This window comes from Mastigoproctus giganteus, chromosome 8, assembly GCF_048544385.1.
Source record: "Mastigoproctus giganteus isolate SK-2022 chromosome 8, ASM4854438v1, whole genome shotgun sequence".
Classification (NCBI taxonomy): Eukaryota; Metazoa; Arthropoda; class Arachnida; order Uropygi; family Thelyphonidae; genus Mastigoproctus; species Mastigoproctus giganteus.
Genome location: NC_143582.1, coordinates 76,350,592 through 76,369,120, shown reverse-complemented (window position 1 = coordinate 76,369,120; position 18,529 = coordinate 76,350,592). Strand labels below are relative to the sequence as shown.

The 18,529-nt window shown below is 37.5% G+C and overlaps 1 protein-coding gene across 3 annotated transcripts in view; it reads right to left on the bottom strand.

Moving 5' to 3' along the window:
* LOC150081648 (tyrosine kinase receptor Cad96Ca-like) overlaps nt 1-18,529 on the bottom strand; it is a 181,925-nt gene that overhangs the window by 75,717 nt on the left and 87,679 nt on the right. For all 3 annotated transcript variants that reach the window (XM_090379510.1, XM_090379512.1, XM_090379513.1), the window contains one exon: nt 1,849-1,997. In XM_090379510.1, coding sequence (XP_090235636.1) covers nt 1,849-1,997 — 149 coding nt within the window. The remainder of the gene's footprint in view (nt 1-1,848; nt 1,998-18,529) is intronic.

Below are 18,529 nucleotides of genomic sequence, written 5' to 3'. Positions count from 1 at the left end.
AACAAAGTTTTCTCTTTTTTGATTTATTTGCTTGATTTTCGTAGTTTAATTATTACACAGTACCGTCGAATTCAAACTTGGAGGTCCTCGGCGGTTTCAGGAATTATGTGAAATCCGTTTGTTTGCAATTGCTGTGGGAGGGGAAGTTTTTTTTTTTTTTTTTTTTTTTAACTACTTACGATGGCGACCTTTACGATATTTTCTGACTTATGCGTGGTTATACATAGTTTAGAGGACAGCCAACGAGGTTAAATATATATATATATTTTTTTTTTTTTGGGATCATGAAAAGCGAAATGTTACCTACTGTACGAAGCAAGTTGCTGTATTTTGGTACTCAGCACACCCGGTGAATGGTCCTAGAAGCTGCATATCCGGGCGCAGGTTCTTTGGGGTACAAATGAACGCCGAGCTTTCGCATTTTTGGGCGGGGGGGGGACATTTTGTTTTTCGAATTTAAGGCTCTGTCTGTTGGAACTGTGACCATTGGTCGAACTTGTACAGCTCTTTAGGGATATTTCATCGAGGCCCTTTGCTGCTAATTGCGTAGTTAGCAGCAAAGAGTTAACTGATAGTGAAACGTTACTCAGACATGCTTGGTATGTGCATGCGTGTACAGCAGAGCGATGCTTACGTATGCAACGGGACAGAACTGTTCATTTGCATAACTTACTTGTACACGCACAATCTTAAGGAAAATATGCAAACATACTGTACCCTAATTTTTGTCCACCAGTGTATGTTGAGATTTTTACTCTTTTTTTAACCCCTAATTTTAATAAAACTATATGGAAAATGAGGACTTCGAATTACAGGAGATAATGTATATAGGTTAACAACATTATTGTACTTTTAATGCCAAGTCACACAGTCAATTCGTAGTGTTATTTAGGTCTTTTGTCAAGTTAAATGCCTTCAAGTGTATAACATGTCTGTCCGTCTCTCATCCTTGAGAAACAGCAACTATTTGTGTAATCTAGTACGGTTCAGAAACACCTGATGCTGGTACGAAAGGAAACTTGACTACAAAATAATCTTATTGGCGAGAAACAAAGCCGTCAGCCTTGCAAAACTGCTCAGGGTGATCTTAGGGGTTGTGTACTCTTACCCCAACGGACGGGGATATGGTTAAGCGAAACCTATCATATTTCAGTGCAGCTCCACGACATTTTTAAATATGTTTTATTTATATGAAAATACAGTATTCAGAATTCCAGCAATGCTGGATCTTTGGCACCGCACTGTTAGAAACACCAGTTTCTTGTTACTCAAATGTATATAATTATAGCCGGGAACACTGAGAAATTCTCAGCAGTGTTATCCAATACGGAATTTTTTTTAACTACTTAAAAGTTCCATTTCCTATGAACACTTCAAGTCATGCGGGCAGAGACAATCTCGGAAGACTGATTTTTTGAAATGGTATGGGTGGGAGTCAAGGAAGTGGGTAAGAGGTCTACGAAAGATAACGAAGGTGGAGCTGTAGGCCAAAATATGTCATCCTCAGAGACAATAGAAGAGGTCGTGAGGAAATGAAATTAATTTTTGTTGGCCGGGCTGACCTTGATCCAAAAGAGCTGAACTGTGACTAAACAACCCCCACTAACCCTGAAGAGAATTCAAGCCAAACTAATGAATTGCTTGTGTTATTTTTGCAGTAAACTATCTCACATCCCGTGTTACTTGCCTGTCTGCGGTAGCGATGTGAATATGAAGTTTCCTACTATAAAACCCCCTTAAAACAAATAATACAAGCTTGTTTGTTTGTTTGTTTTTTAACACGTGCATTTTTCCTCGTGTCAACTAGCATTTCTTCCTAGTTAATAAACAGGCTTATATGTTACTTACCTTCCGTGACCTTGTCATTAGCCACCTCGCGCACCATAGAAAAGCTCCGGCGGCTGGCACAACGCCTACAATCCCAATGATGTATACATGCGTGCTGCTGACGGGGGAAGGGATCTCTCCCACCTTATCGGTAGGTGTGAGTACGGCACCTGCAATATGAAATGTGCAGTTGTAAGCTCATACACACTGAAACGGAACAATGATACACATTAAGTCATAGTGGAAGGATAGGAGCAGATACTTTTTGCAACCTCCTTTTGTATTGTATTGTACCATTTCTGGTCGTATTTCTATTGTTAATATTTTGACGGTTCTTTGTAATACTTTATTGTAATGTAGTACACAGAATAGCTTAATAACCATCTTCCAGATAATGCTTGCTTTGTTCCAAAACAAATACCGTAATTTTCAATGCAACTAGAAACCTAACGGGTGGGAGGAGCAGGTACAAAACTCGAAGAACGGCAAGAAAAATATGGATGGTTAATTAAAAAAAAAAAAAAAAAGTTACTTTCATTAGAGAGCATGCAAAAATATTTATAATGTCCATCACCGCGGTAAAAAAAAACTAGAGGGTTAATTTTGATTCATATGTCTTGGTTTACCACCTTACGTTCTGTCGAATACCGAGAGGTGAATTACAACATATTAAAGACAATTTTAGTCAGCGTTTTTCTATGGCACAATAAATTGTTATATTTTTGGCATGCAGGCCATAAAAGGCTGATATGGCATCATATGACCCCGTTGAATGTAGCATAGCTAAACGCCTATATTTCGTTGATCCGCTTACTTCTTGTATACTTTCTTTGATCTGCACAGAGTGATCACAGTTGCTTTTATACCTGTTCCTGACAAATGTATACGGACATCTGGGATTTCAGGAAAAATGAACCATTGGTGTCGGATATTAATGAAAGAAAACGTTTTTTAAAAGGCAAAATATAAAATTTCACGGAAATCCATTTATCGGGAGTCGAATTCCTACATGTGGACAAACGGCCATTCCAAAACTTATAAGCACTTAAGAATAGGTGAACATAACGCAAATACCGTCTGTTCGCATTGTAAAAGTTCCAGGGACCAATTTTCACCGTTACACGTGATTGGTTGTTTTTTTTTTTTATCAAAACTATGTTTAACTAGAATGCTGTTTTCATTGTTTAGTAATTATTAAAATTCAGAAAGTAAAGTTTTATTTAACTGCGGATAATTAAGTTAAAATTTCGATCATTTATGACCATGAAAACAGCAGGAAGCGAAATCATGATTTTGGAAATAACAAAGTACAAAATTCATACGGTTACTAGAAATTCATACGGTTACTAGAAACTTGCTATTTCAGCTAAAATGAAGATCGATTAAATTCTGAATGACCGCTGTAAACATATGGAAAAATTTTAATTCTCCAACTCGAGAATATTCAATGTAATTGCCTTTTGCTATGTCGTTTTTCTTGCAGCAGTCACGAAGATGAAATGTAAATATAACTCGACTTTTACAGAAGGTTCACGTAGTTCGTACACAACGCGCTTACTCACGGCGTAGAAGTATCTGGGTTCGGATCCCACAAGAAGCATTTAGGAAGTTTTTCCTGCTCTCCTTCAACTCAACTGGACCAACCAGGCTGTGGACTTGAGGGGAATCCCCTCACAAACTGACCAAAGAAGGACACAACAACACATCTTAAAAATTAGATACACCCGTTTTTGGGTGTATTGAATTTTCAACAGGGGAGGAGAGGGTAGTTCCTTACTCCTTTCATCTAAGCATAGTTGGCTAAAAAACTTAAATGCTAAAATTTTAAAAAGGATTTATTTCATGAAGCAAACTAAAAAGAATGTAACGTAAATTTAAAAGTGGTACCTTTTGAAACGCTGTACCACTTTTAAATTTATGTTACATTCTTTTTATTATTATTATTTTTATTATTATTAATAGCCATATGGTGCAAGGAAGCCTGAGGCTTATGCTGCACCAGGCAAAAAAAAAAAAAAATTCTGAGTTACCCCTCTCAGGGTACTCAGAATGTGCCAAGCCCAATACTCACCAGATGTGAGCCCCTGGGGTTAAATCAGTTTGCTTCAATTAAAATAAATTAAACAATAGTTCAATTCAAAAGCATTTACATTTTGAAACGTTACACTTCTTGTATTTGCTTTATAAGATCTAGTTACTAAGAATAAAAATTCATTTAAAATTTTTAACTGACTCATTACAATGCGCAGTAACCATAATGCTTATTGGTTATGATATGAGTGTGCTTCGTTTTTGTATTTAACTACATTTAATTATTACTGTTTTCATTTATTAAAGTAGTACTCCCTATGAACATTTTATTTTGGCTGCACCCTTGCATTACGTAATTTGTTATATTTGTACAAACTGACAGTTTGGTTTCATCTAAACTAAGTTTAGTGCAATTGTGGGAACCTGCCAGTGGTTTACGACATTTGTACTCTTGTGAAGTAAACAGAACTGCACAAACTGACATGTAGCATAGTGTTTGGGTGGGGCACCACCGGTGGTTTCCCCACAACTGCGGCATCGTTTCTCTTGTGCGGTAGAATAGAACTCTTGTAAAAGCCAGAAGTGTGAGTTGTGTGTTGTTTTGTGCTGTTCATCTAGCTTTCTGCCGCAGGGCCCCTGATGGGACCCCACGTTTCCCGCAAAAACCTCTGAGAGGTATCCAGGCAGTCCCAAAATGTCTGGCTGGGGTAAGGAGTCAAGAAGGGAGGAAGACAGAAGTCTAGGGGAAGGATATAGAAGGCATCCCCTAGGATGGGTGGAGATCCACCAGGCAACAATCAGAATTTGGAAACGAGAAGCCTGCAGTAGAAAAACGCACACACGAGGTTGCCCACACTAACCTTTTCAACTTACCTTTCACCCACCTGAGGTGTGAAGTAATAAGAAACAGTAGCGCTACTCATTTTTGTGCATTGTTTCCCCCACACCTTACGTGGAGCGCAATCAATAACAGATAATAGGAGAATACACTACCGGTACTATAGCATGCGGTCTACTGGATGGTTATAGTGGATGCTAAAAATATGAAAAATATGAATGTGACAAAAACACAAAATTATGTGTTAAATGATTTTTAATAAAGACTAAATATTAGCTTAAGGATTTTATAAAATTAGAGTAGCTAAATATTAGCTACTCTAATTTTATGTAGTGCAGTATTATGATAAAAACAAAGTTACATGCTGAATGCATTTCCTTGTGAACACCATCTTCTGGACTTCCCCAAGACGTAGGGCTTTGTCATCGATGTGGTAGCATCATGCAAGAAAAAAAGAAAACATGATGGAGATGGAGAATATAGGCCTATACTTTGTTGTCCGTGTAAAGGGCACCAAACTTCACATTATGTCCAGAAAGGCAGTGCATTCTTCTGTTATACGGACATGAACAACTAATCACACTGCAATTTGAGTTTGTGCAAAATTTTAGAACTGGTGTTCTTTTTTGTACCGTAAATATCAATGCACATGGCAGTTAGAGTAACTGCCATGTGCATTTACAATACTATAACTGACTGGTATAACATGTGCAGATAAGCGTGTAGAGCCACTGTTTATTACAACGCACAAGGTAAGACGATTGGTACAGAGCTTAACACCATTCAAATTGAAGAAGCAAGATTTGCTGGTCAGCGGAAATATAATCGTGGGAGAATGCTAATGGGAACCAAGCTCCTCTCTCTCCGAAGATAGTAGTGCAGTTGTATAAAGCAACAGGCACTATGTACCAAGAATCGATGGCCCCTGGGTTTTTGGTCTTAAGCAAGACTGATTGTCCTTATTTTTATGTGCAATGGCCTGACAGAGGCACTTTGATCCCCATTATTGAACGGGAATGTGAATCTGGTTCAGTGATTCTTGCTGAAGAATGGAGGAACGCCTTGGCATTGGGGCAGGTGCCAAGGGCGCCGACAGGAGAAAGGCGCCACTGACAGACTACATCAATACAATGTCAAGCTATTTCGACACCTGAGGCTAGCTGATGAAATGGCACCCCTTGATGATGTCGAATCAAGATGACAGCACAAGGAGGGTGAAAATTAATTTTCACATGGTGATTCAAGCCTGCATGCATCCTTACATCTCAGTACATATTGCATAGCATCATAGATCTATTTGCTGCCCAGAATGTAACTTTGAAGGGACCAATCAGACGATCGCTTCATCAGCGCATGCTCGAATGCATAGTGTGTACAAACTGAATAAATTACAAGTTATAGTGTTTTTGCGATTGCCATATAAACAGGTAATCGTGAATATTGTTATTTATAATTCAATTAAAACAATAAAGGCCAAATTAATTTTACACCAAAGAAGAAAGTGGACATCAGTACTACAAAAATGTGGTAATTGACGGTCTTCAAAAATGTGGACTAATTGACGACGCTGCACAATCATTACTAAGAAGCGAAATTTCGAAATGCCATCATATATTTAAAATAATATTGAAATGTATATTGTTCTGTGCTGAAAATAATTTGGCATTTTGTGGACATTCTAGTAATATCGATACCGTAGATAAAAATTGTGGCATATTTTTAAACTTGATAAAATTTGTCAGCCAATTTGAAGTTGGTATGAAAAATGCTCTGGAATCGCATATTAAACACCACACTAATTATTTATCTCCAGAAATTCAGAATGAATTTATTAATTTTTTAGCAACAAAAGTACGATGTGAAATAATTTAAAATTACTAAATGCAACAAGGCATAATATGTTAAGAGTAAGAGTTTTATATCTACATAATATCGGTGTGGATACACCATAGATAACTCTTAAGATTAGTAAATTAATAAGAGGAGTTTACCTCAATATAGTACGTGGAACACTTCCGTATGATACCCTCCAGAAATTATATTTTACTTTAATGTACCGGTAAGTTGTCGATTTTTTCGTTTTTTCCGTTCTAATTTCTGGAGGGTATCATACGGAAGTGTTCCACGTACTATATTGAGGTAAACTCCTCTTATTAATTTACTAATATTATTATCAACATAGAACATATTGAGTATTACAGCTCTGATTCATACTATATAACTCTTAAGAAAAAACTATGATAGTAGTGTGGGAGGCATCATTTCCTCTGTATCTCATATTGTGCTCGTCCTTCACAATGAGTTGCCATGGTATTGCACTACTTCGAATAAGTAACGCTTCACTAATAGAGAAGACTATTGTTACTTATTCTCGGTGGACACCTCCACCCAGACGGCACCGTCGAGATTTGCGTAACTCGGGAATGAATAATAAAATATTGCTGTTATACCCCTGATATGCCAAAATTACAAAAACCACATAATATCCTCAAAAGAATGAAGAAAATTAGTTATATATTTTTAATAAGTTCAATTAAAAACTTTATCTGGGGACAGTGGTGAAGTAGTCGGAGTGGCACATAAGAAAAGAAAACATAAAAGAAGAAAAAATGCATGTTATTGTACTGTAAAAACTGGCATGTATTTTGCAGCCTTGGTTATTATTATAGTTAACCTTCATTGGTGCCGACCGCTTCTCGTATTCTGTCTTTCTCCTTTATTGTGTTCACCATTGCCACTGACAAATCTGAATTCCGCGTGATACTTGTTAATGTTTGGCCATTTGCATACATCCTTATTATTTTAATTTTCTGATCCAACTCGATCACTTTCCTTTTCTTGATAGACTTACTAGTACCGCTGTCAATTATTCTCTTAGTTGGCACCACGATAACAGTCAAAATGAAAATTTCTGAAAAGAATTTCACAGGGTTAAGGTGAAAACTTACTATTATCACTCCACCCGAACTCACATTTTATAAAGCTCATTTCTGGAGATCACTGCCATTAAAAAATAAAAACAATTTGCACTTTCCCAGTTAGTGGGCTTTTCTTTAGAGTAATTAATTATAAACGGATAGTAAACTCGATATTATTGCATTTGCGATAATACCAATAGCTGGAATTCTGTGAGTTGTTACATTATGGTGAAATCAGAGGTGTATTACTAAAAAAAATAGTACCGGAATGCTCTTTCTCCAGAAGACTATATGATAACGCTACATTGACTGTACAGTAACTGAATCAGACTCACGGTTCATAGAACAACCAGTTCTAGCGTTCAGCTCATGCCGAATCAAAATGCAGCGTTCGCATGCATCAACAGTATAACTCATTCGTTGGATCTCTTTATCTAACACATTGTACTTTAGTAAGAAACGTTCAAGTTTCATTGCGGAATTTTTATTTTTGTTTTTAAATAAAATTTTAAATAAATCTATTAATTTTAAAGATTACTATTAATATATATATTTAGTAGCAATGGGTAAAATAGATATTTCTCCCTCCTCTTTGATTATGCCATTGTTTCATAATATTAGGTGTATAAATTTAATGATTTTTTCTTATGACATTTAGAAAAAGTACCGGAACGTTGTTCCGGCCCGAATACACCACTGGGTGAAATGTGTGTCCCCTTCACTTGAAAACTTCAATCATATAAAAAAAATTATAAATAATGTAATGTAAGTCAGGGACTTGCTGTATCGAAAAATGTTCAGCAACTTACGTAAAAAGTATGTCAATAGATAAAGAACTTACCACTCGCGTGTCCAATACGATGCTTCCCTTTATTTTTTACAATGTTGCGTATGGTTTGGTCACCAACATTATAATGGTTCTTTAGAGATTTAAAGAACCATTAAAGAACCAGTGAAAAAAATAATAAATTTCCGACATCCCTGACATGCATAATGAAACAAAATTTGTTCTTTTGGGGTGCAATGGAACACAATAATCGACGCGACACACTAAAACAAACTAAACATTTGGTCTTTTTTTTTTTTTTTTTGTGTGGTGGTGGTGGTTGTGAAGACAGTGGGGGTTGCAAGATAATAGGCACACTAATCTCCTAATGACAACTTATAACTCCGCTTATTTACGACTTGCAAAACATCTGTTTATACCTATTCTATTTATTACTTGAATTTTATGATTTCTTGTTGATTTTTTTTTATATTTTTTATTTTATTTGGAATATTGAAGTGTCCTGGTTAATCCGATCCCAGTAAATCGAGAGTCTGCTGTATCATATTTTTAGCATCCACTATAGCGTCTGGTAGACTGCACGCTATAGTACCAGTAGACCACACAATATAGTGCCAGTAGTCTGGCACTATATTGTGTGGTCTACTGGTACTACTCATTCAGTTCTCTGTCAAATTTAAAGAAACCTTTGTCACTTAGCCATATCATAGGCAAAAAATCAAATCTCATAGAATTCTTCTCCTTCCTAAAACGAATAGGATTGTATAGCCGTTTTTAACTGCTTCTAAATCAATAAAAGCAGGCAGTATGCACCACTTCCATAAGTGCAATATGGCCTAAGTAGCCCTTGCACTTAAAACCCCAATCAACAACGAACTACAGCATCCGGTAAACCGCATGCTATGCTAAAATAGCACTTTTTGTTTTAGTGGGGAATTGTAGATCGTGGGGGGGGGGAAATATATAGCTGATAAAAATCGTACTTGCTTTTGGTGGCATGTGGTTATATCTAATTATTTATATCAAAATAAAACTGTTTGACAATGACGATTTTTGATGTGAAAACATCTTTGGCAGCACCTACTAAATTTCAGACTGAAGCAAAACCAATTTATGATTTTGCGACACTGAAATGACGTGTCGCAAAATCTTGACAGAAAAGTGAAGTCCAAGAGGACAAAAGAGTTGTCAATGATGGAAATGACGATTTTGAGTCACCGAATGATGTCATGTCCAGCTTGTCAGTTTGCTCGGTGGCGCCTCCGTAGCCAGGTGGGAAGGAGCAGCAGTGCGTAGCACATGCTTCTTGATTAGACCAGGGTTCGAGCCCGCCACCACAAAATACGGAGGATGCGGAAAGGTCAGGGAATGACCACCGCCCGGAGCAATATGGCCTTAGTTGTTAATGCTCCTAAAAACCAAAAATAACAAATAACAATAACTATCAGTTTGCTCGGCACACTGGAAATTTCTATGTTGCAAAATCACGTTTTCAACACAATTTTGTCGATTTGAAGCACCATTCATGCAACAAGACACGAATGGTGCTTCAAATTGACATATCTCTCATTTAACTGCGTTCTTTTCTCATAAAACGTGAATATGAAGACAGTGGGAAGTATGTTGGTGAGTTTGAAGCTTGATGCTCCCCGAAGCCTTGCTTACGGAGACTTGTCAATCATTGCAACAGCATCTTCTTTGATTTTGCCTAAAGGATCTTTGGGAGTGTTATTTAGCCATAGCAAAATGGTGGGCATGTAGACTACCGCGATATTGAAACTCTATGCACCTGAAAAAAGTTGACCACGTAAAATTGATCAAATGGTCTATAACGTTTGGACTGCAATATGTTCATAATTACATCCACAGTCTTCTTGAAGTATATCGCACAAATTAGTGTCTTTGTTGGCTAGTGTTGCTTTATGCATGAAGTCAGTGTCGCTCGCATTATCCTCACTAATGTCATGCCATTATTCTGTAACTTGTACAATAGCCAAAGCAAATGCAACCAGCTGGTTTCGTTGGCACTCAGAGCCAAGAACATTGTAGGTTTACCGAGCTGTCTAATCATAGTGAATAGATTGCGCTTACGTTGAGCCTAGTAGTAGGTCGAGTTAGGAATTGTCCTTGGGAAGGCCAAATTGTTTTCAATACAGCTGTTAACGTATTCTTTGGATTAAACTTACTTGCAGGTCAGTTTTGTATTTTTATCTATGCATTTGCAAGCCACCGTCAAAGAGTCACTCATTCTCAATCTCATTATCTTCACTGCTACGTAAAGGAGATGATATGGAGTAACATCGTGTCAGTCAGATTGTCCGAGCTCGCTCGTTGCCATCCTGAATGGAGTCACTTGTAAATTCTCTCAGAATATTCGTAATTGTCCAAGATAAATGCTGGGAAAGGACAGTTGCTCTGCATGGTCATCAAACAGTACGCTCTGCAGTATGTTAGTTTCTCCTGGGGCAATCCTAAGATATTATTGTTGCTCCACAACAAAGTTTGCTGTTGAGCGATGAGACTTTCCTTGATTGGAACTGCTTCGCTTATGTCGTCTTGAGCCAAATTAATTTACATATAACTGTCATCAAAGAATGACTGATCTATCGTGATTTGATACAATCGATAGAGAGGTGTATCAACCAGATATAGACGCTGTGCTTTAACCACTTGCTTTCTTACTAGCTCAATCGAATAGCTGGACTTGTGCATTTTCTTGCATTTTATATGCATATTTATACAATGATCGTCGTCTATTCCCTTGGCAAGTGATGGATCATCGTGTTGACTGAAACAGGCATATTGATCACTTGGCCAAGTATGCCGTATTGTCCATATGCATGTCTCAGGCGCCTTATTTGCATGAACAGTAAGTGAGGAGAAATAAGCCTCTCTGTCAATATAACGAAAATGTGGATTGCAACAATACAAATACTTCTAAAATTATTTCTTGGCTAAATGCCTAAGGGTATGAAAGAGTTTGTTTATTCATGGGTACTGCACTTACATCATTTCTACTACCTATGTAATATGAATGCATCGTTTAATTATATCTCACTGTGAGATATAATTAAAGTAGTAGATGCTCGTAGGTGCTAAATGTTTTTTTTTTTTTTTTTTTTTTTTATATGTGAAAATATCTTTGGTGGAACCTAATAAATTTCAGCCTGAAGCCTGGGTAGTAGAAATGATGTAAGTGCAGTATCCATGCATAAACAAACTCTTTAATACAAATACTTGTATTGTTGTAATCATACTATTTAACAAATGGCTACAATCAAATGGGTAATTAGGCTATTGGCTTGGATTTTGCTAACTTCTTCCAAACATTGAGTCGGTAGAGTTAGTAATGGGCGTGAGCATAAAACGTTATATTGTTCATGACTTCGGTTCTATTTGTTCGATTTTAAAATGGTTCTGGTTATCGTCAAAGATGTTTTCACTTAAAACATCTTTCATACATACAGGGTACACATGGGCATTTTTTTAATCTTATGTCTTTAATATCATAATTTACATCTTTTTGTAATTGTTTGTTATTCTAATTTCTAATTTATTATTTCTTTGAGTTATGTTTGTCAGTGGCGATTTTTTTAAAAATCTTGTTTAATATTACATTTCGCATTTTGTAAGTGCTTATCATTCAAATTAATTATTTCTTTGATTCTAATTGTTTCATTTTGTTTATTCAAATTGATGAGTATAAATAATTGATTATAAAATGTGCATTTTTAACTTGAAAACTGACACTATTATTTGTCCACAACCATATTCGTTCATAAATTTAAAAAAAAAAAAAGTTAGAAGATTAACGAAGTGAAAATTATATAAAATGAGAACACCGTCATTTAGGTTCCATCTTGTGACAAAATCCAAAATTGAATTGCAAGGAATTAACACTCCTTGCAAAGTACTCGGTAAATCTCTAGAAAAGGTAATATACACAAAGTCAGTGAAAAATTGTCCCAATATCATTTCTACCATCAGGTGAAATATTCCTTTTTCAGCATCCAAAAGTCTTAATTAAATTTCCTCTTCACAGAACCCAAATCCTTAAATTTCATTGCATTTATCTATTATTGGGATTAATTAAAATAAAAAAAAAAGCACATACAGACTTGTGTGTTACTTAAATTTGATGTCGGCAGAAGTACAAGTAGCGTCACACTGCTTTTGCCTTATGTTGTGTAACAATAGGCTTTAACATTTTGTTTAGCTACAAGATTTCAGTAGGTTATATTTTGTTATGGACTGTATGTGACCATTTTTCTCAATCCACAATCCTCAAAGGGGATGAGAAAAATGGTCGTTATAATAAAGGACGTTATATCGATACCTCATAAAATAAAAACTTTTGGTGAGGTAACCTTTTAAAAGGTTACCTCGTCAAAAGTTGTATATATGTATCTACATCAATAAGTAAAAGGCAGTATCAGAATAAAAATAAGTTTCCTATTTTATATACATCTATACATATTGATAAAACAAAAAATTAAAAACTGCTGACACACGGTCATTGTTAGATAAAATCTGACTGAGTGTATAAGGCTCAGTCAGACAGCTAAAAGCAATTAAAGCATGCACTTCTAAAATTTAGACATTGTTAAAACATGCTTAAAAGATAAAACAATGTTATACTGTTCACACACAGGAACATCATTGGCCCTCAGTAGAAAAGAATGTGTCAGATGACTATGTCCTACGCAGAGCCGAGCAAGAACAACTTCCTCTTTACAATCCCTGCACAGACTAGACCACCACATTTGATTACAGGCATAATCTGATAGTGTTTGTTACTTACCCATGCCATGAATCTTGCCACTGCAAATTAATCTTATGGATTATTTGCCCGTAGTCTGTATATGGGACTGACAGACCAAGATTATTCATCAGGATTGCTGATTTGGCTGCATTATCAGAAGGCCTGATGCTAGGGGTGTGCAAGTGAGGCACTTGCCACAGGCACTGCACAAAATAGGCGCTGCTATATGCACTATTGCATATATATACGTATTACAATACGATATGAATTAGACTGAATGATAAGGTTTTGTCTCAGGCATCACAAATGGCTGGGGATCCAACAGAAGGGGATCGACGTGGCTGGGGATCCAACAGAAGCAGATGTTAAATCTGCCTTCATAGAAAGAGCATATCTGCTGAATCCGGGACAGGGTTGGATGATTGTTGTATCTCATTGCTGATAGAGCCTGGAGTGTGCTCAACGAATCGGTATATATATAATAACCCAATGATGTTGGCAGGTTGTTATGTGGTCCAAGGCTGACTCTCGAACATGTAGTTCTGTGGCGTATATGCTGAATTTGGGGGGGAGGATTCTGCTCAGATACAGTATAGTCATAAAAGACAGGTGCAGATTCTACACGATCCTGACTTCAAGCCATCTGTATACACAGGCAGGAAGTCAATGTTCGGCTCAGTGTTATAAGTAGAGCTGAAGGTAGACAGTAGGCAGTGTATCTGACTTCATCCAGTTTTCAAAGAAATCACATGCTGGAGTTAGAGCATGCCAAGGGGGGAAAGGGCTGTTTTGGTGATTGAGCAACCTTGTCTACCATTATGTTAAGCTCTCTGGGTAGCTCTTGGACACAAGTAGTGAACGGATGGTTGGAAGTCCGATGTTATAAAGATTTACCCAATGTGGTTCAAAAATGGATGTCCTCGTGGGGTAGTCTGGCAGCAAGTTCAGCTTAAATGCATATTGTAGAGACAACCAATTGTTTTTGTCAAAGCGACAAAGACTGTTCAGTTGCTTCAACATGCAGACTTTGGAGAGGTGATGTTCTGAATGCACCAGTAGCAATACAAATGACCTGGTGCATTCAGAACATTACCTCTCCAAAATCTGAATGCACCAGTAGCAATACAAAAAATGACCTGTTGGTGAATGGAGTCAAGCCAGCGAAGAGTGCTATTTTTGGCGGAAGAATATACCTGAATCCCATAATCTAATTTTGAGTGTACAAATGCATGGTACTGATGGCGTAAAGTGCATCGTCTGCACCGCAAGAAGTTGAAGAAAGAGAACGGAGAATTTTAAGCCCTCTCATTCACTTTGCACACAGCTGATGAATGTGCTGGAAGAATATCAGCTTTTTGTCAAATATGAGTCCCAAGAATTTCATCTCCACTACTACTGAAATGGTTCTTTGTCCAAGTCTTAATTCAGGTTCTGGGTGAAGGTTACACTTGTGACAAAAATGGATGCATACAGTCTTCTCCAGTCAGAACCTGAAACCATCAGTTATGGCCCAGGAGTTAAGGTGTCAATGGCTTATTGCAGTTTTCTCTCAATGTCCCTCATGTTGCATGATTGAGTAAATATGCTGAAGTCATGGACATAGAGGGCATTCTTGACCACTGGAGGAAGTTGTTTGGTAATGGAGTTTAATGGCAAAAAGCATAACACTTAAAACAGATCTTTGTGGTAGCCCCTCCTCTTGGAAAAAGGGTGGATCTTACTTGAACTTGGAAGGCAAGATAAGAAGTTTTCCAGTCTAATTAAGTGGTCTAAAGTGGACCTGTTCCTTCGGAAACTGCACTGAACTTAAATACACTGAAAGTAGGAGAGAAGATCATTTGATTCTAAGTATCATAAGAGACGAACATTGACCATTCTCTCCAATATTTTGCACAAAGAGCTAGTCAGAGCAATAGGACGATAGTTTTTCCAAGAATTAGGATCCTTTCCTGGCTTGGCAAAAGAAAGAATAGTTGCCTTGCACCAGGTGTCCAGAACTGCTCTTTAAGGAAGATCCTGTTGTACAGGAAGAGCAGAAGGTGCATGGATTTTGGTGAAAGGTGTTTGATCATTTCATAATGGACGTTGTTGGGTCCAACAGCAGCCTTTGTAAAAGCAAGTGCTGTTTTCAGCTCGTGGATGGCCCATTATATGGGTGGAAACCCTTTGATGTAAAGTTAAGGGCCTGTTTTTCAATTTTGTGTTTAAGGACCAGAAACTCTGGGGAGTAAGGTGATTCTGCTGAGATGTTAGGAAATGTTTCCCCAAGAGAATTCACTATTGCAGTAGAGTCTGCAGTAGTACATTCCAGGACCGATGGGGGGGGGATGCAGTGCATTTTCTGTTTAGCAGATTGTTGGTTTTCAGAAACCATGTTAGCCGCTTGTGTACCATTTTTCTAAGACTTTTCCTAAACAGCTAGTCAGTGAAATCGGCCTGTAATTATACGGGATGGTATGATCCTTCCCTGGTTTCGGAAAAGCAAGAACAATTGAGTGACACCAGGATTAGCATTATTAGAGGCATATGATGCAAGAAAGCAAGCTTATGCAGCATCAGCCAAAAAAAAAAAAAAAAAACAAACCATTCCCATTTCACCCCTCCATTCGTTCGAAATACCTGTCCAGCTGAGCTTTAAATTTATTTAGGCTATCAACTTCCACAACAAGGGATAGAAGTCTCTTCCACCAACCAACTACCCGCTGGCTAAAGGCAAATTTCCGCACATCTATCCTACATCTGTCTTTCCTCAATTTCAATTTATGCCCTCTCAGGTGATTATTCTGAGCAAGAGGAAGAATCCCATCGGCATTGAGCATGCTCAAACCATTCAAGGCTTTATACACCTCTATCAGATCACCTCGCTGGTGCCTAGTCTCCAGACACTGTAATTTGCAAAACTTAAGCCTTTCTTCATAAGAGCAACCCTTTGTTCCCTTCACTAATCTTGTTGCTCTTCTCTGTACTCGTTCCACCAACTCTACATCCTTCTTGAAATGAGGCCTCCAGACCTGTATACAGTACTCAAGGTGTGGCCTGACCATTGCCTTATACAAGGGAATAATCACCTCCTTATCCCTGCTATAAAAATTCCTGTATATCATTGACAAGATGCCATGAGCTACTCTTGCAGCCCGTTTGCACTGCTCAGAGAACTTCATATCTGCCTGCACAATTACCCCCAGGTCCTTTTCATTCTCTACCACTGTCAGTGTAGTACCATAGAGTTGATATGTTGCTCTGGGGTTACTGTTTCTCATATGTAGTACTTTACATTTGTCAATGTTAAACTTCATTTGCCACCTCTCAGCCCATCTGCTCAACCTTTCCAGATCCTGTTGCAGCAGCATAGCGTCAGTAGTGCCCTTAACAACCCTGCCAACCTTTGTATCATCTGCAAACTTAGTAATTAAGCTTGATATACCATCATCAATATCATTTATAAATACAGAAAACATTGGAAAGGATTGCGGGTAACTATTTTCTAAAATTATTTTATTGTAGAATTTCAACAGGGAGTTTAGTGCATTGTTATTTAGTTTTTTTTAACATTATATAGCAGACTCCATCCGGACCAGCAGCAGTACTGGATGTTTTATTCAGAGACTCCAAAAGTTCCTTTAGAGTGAATGGCTGATTGTACAGATGTGATACCTTAGTAGAGAAATTTATTTTTTGTTTTTCTGCAGATGCCTTAATTTTTTGAAAGGTTTGGTTGTATGTGGACACTGCTGATATACTAGCAAATGATTCGCCTAATGCATTAGCTATTTCTGATGGTGTGGACAACTCCTGTCCTTTCCAGTTTAAGATTGAGGATGGGTACTGCACGTATTTACCGTTAAATGCTTGGAATTTCTTCCAGATGAGTCTGTTGTCCGTGTCCTTTTTAATAGTGGAAGTAAAACTTATCCAGGCATCTTTCTTGGCTTTTCTTCTTATTTGGCGGAACTTTGCCTTGAGTCTTTTAAAGTTAATAAGATTACCAGATGTAGGAAATTTTCGAAACAAGTTCCAAGCTCTTTTTTTTTCTTGTTAAGCATATGTGCATTTCTGATTCCACCAATAACTGCTGTGTTTACGTTTCCCAGGTTGAGATTTAGATATTGAAGAAGTAGCAGCATGTAATATCTGGTTGGTTATATGATCCGTGACGTTATCTATGGGCTGGGACTGGATTATATCATCATCAAACTGAATTAGACAGGAGTATTCATGCCAATGTGCCTGATAGAATTTCCAGTTGGAGCACTGCGATGGGAACAAGTTTACTTGTGTTTGTATCTTGCATAGGATCAGTAGATGATCATTGTTTAGTGGGTTATCTAGAACTGACCACTCTGTATTGGCATATATGGATGGAGAGCAGATTGTAAGGTCTATTGCAGTCGTGGATCCCGTAGAAAAATGGATATATGTGGGCTCACCAGTGTTTAATAGGGTAAGATTATGACTATACAGCAGGGCTTCTATTAGTTTCCCCCTTTTGTCAACTTTTGGAGATCCCCCATAGCGGATGATGAGCATTGAAATCTCCGAATAAGCAGAAGGGAGATGGCAACTGATCTATTAAGTTTTCTAAGTCATCCAAAGAGAAAGAGAAATTAGGAGGGAGATATATAGAAGCTATTGTGAGAGTAATACCAATTACAATGCACACTGCCACTACCTCAAAAGGAGTCTGAAGAGAAACATGTTTGGATGGAATGTTGTTTCTAACAAAAATGCCACCCCTCCATGAGCTGGTGCATCTGTCTCCTATCGCGTCTAAAGATAGCATAGTTCTTAATGGGAATTTAAGAGAGTTTCCTGTAAAGCTATGGTGGCTGGCTTGTACCGATCAATAAGATCTTGCAAATCATCTTTTGTATTCTGAAAGCCTCTACAATTCCATTGAAGGATTCTTTCCATTATGTGGTTTTATGGCATATTTTTGGTTCTGACTGCTTTTTAGTTGTAGTTTGCTTGTATCTATCCATTTTTGTTTTGTCTTTCTTAGAAAAGAAAGGGCGCGTCACATCCATCTCATCAGTTGCATGCAATTCTAGGATTCCATCATCATAGCGTTCATCAATGTCCATTCTGGTGGAGAGTAATGATTTGTGATTTCATGGTTTCTGACATTTTTGCTTTTGTTGAGGAAACATCGGTTGGTATGGTAATTGGGGTGTTACTGGCTTGTTCAGTTGTTTGTTGAGAAGGAGAACTGTTTCGAGGTAGTGAGCAAAGAATGTGCCCAATTTGCAATGGATATATTCGGAGGAACTGATACATCAGTTTGAATCCCCACTGATTGGAAATGTTGAGTGGCTGTGGCATACGTACGCTTTGTTTCTGTTTTCATTATTTCTCTTCTTGCCTCTGAG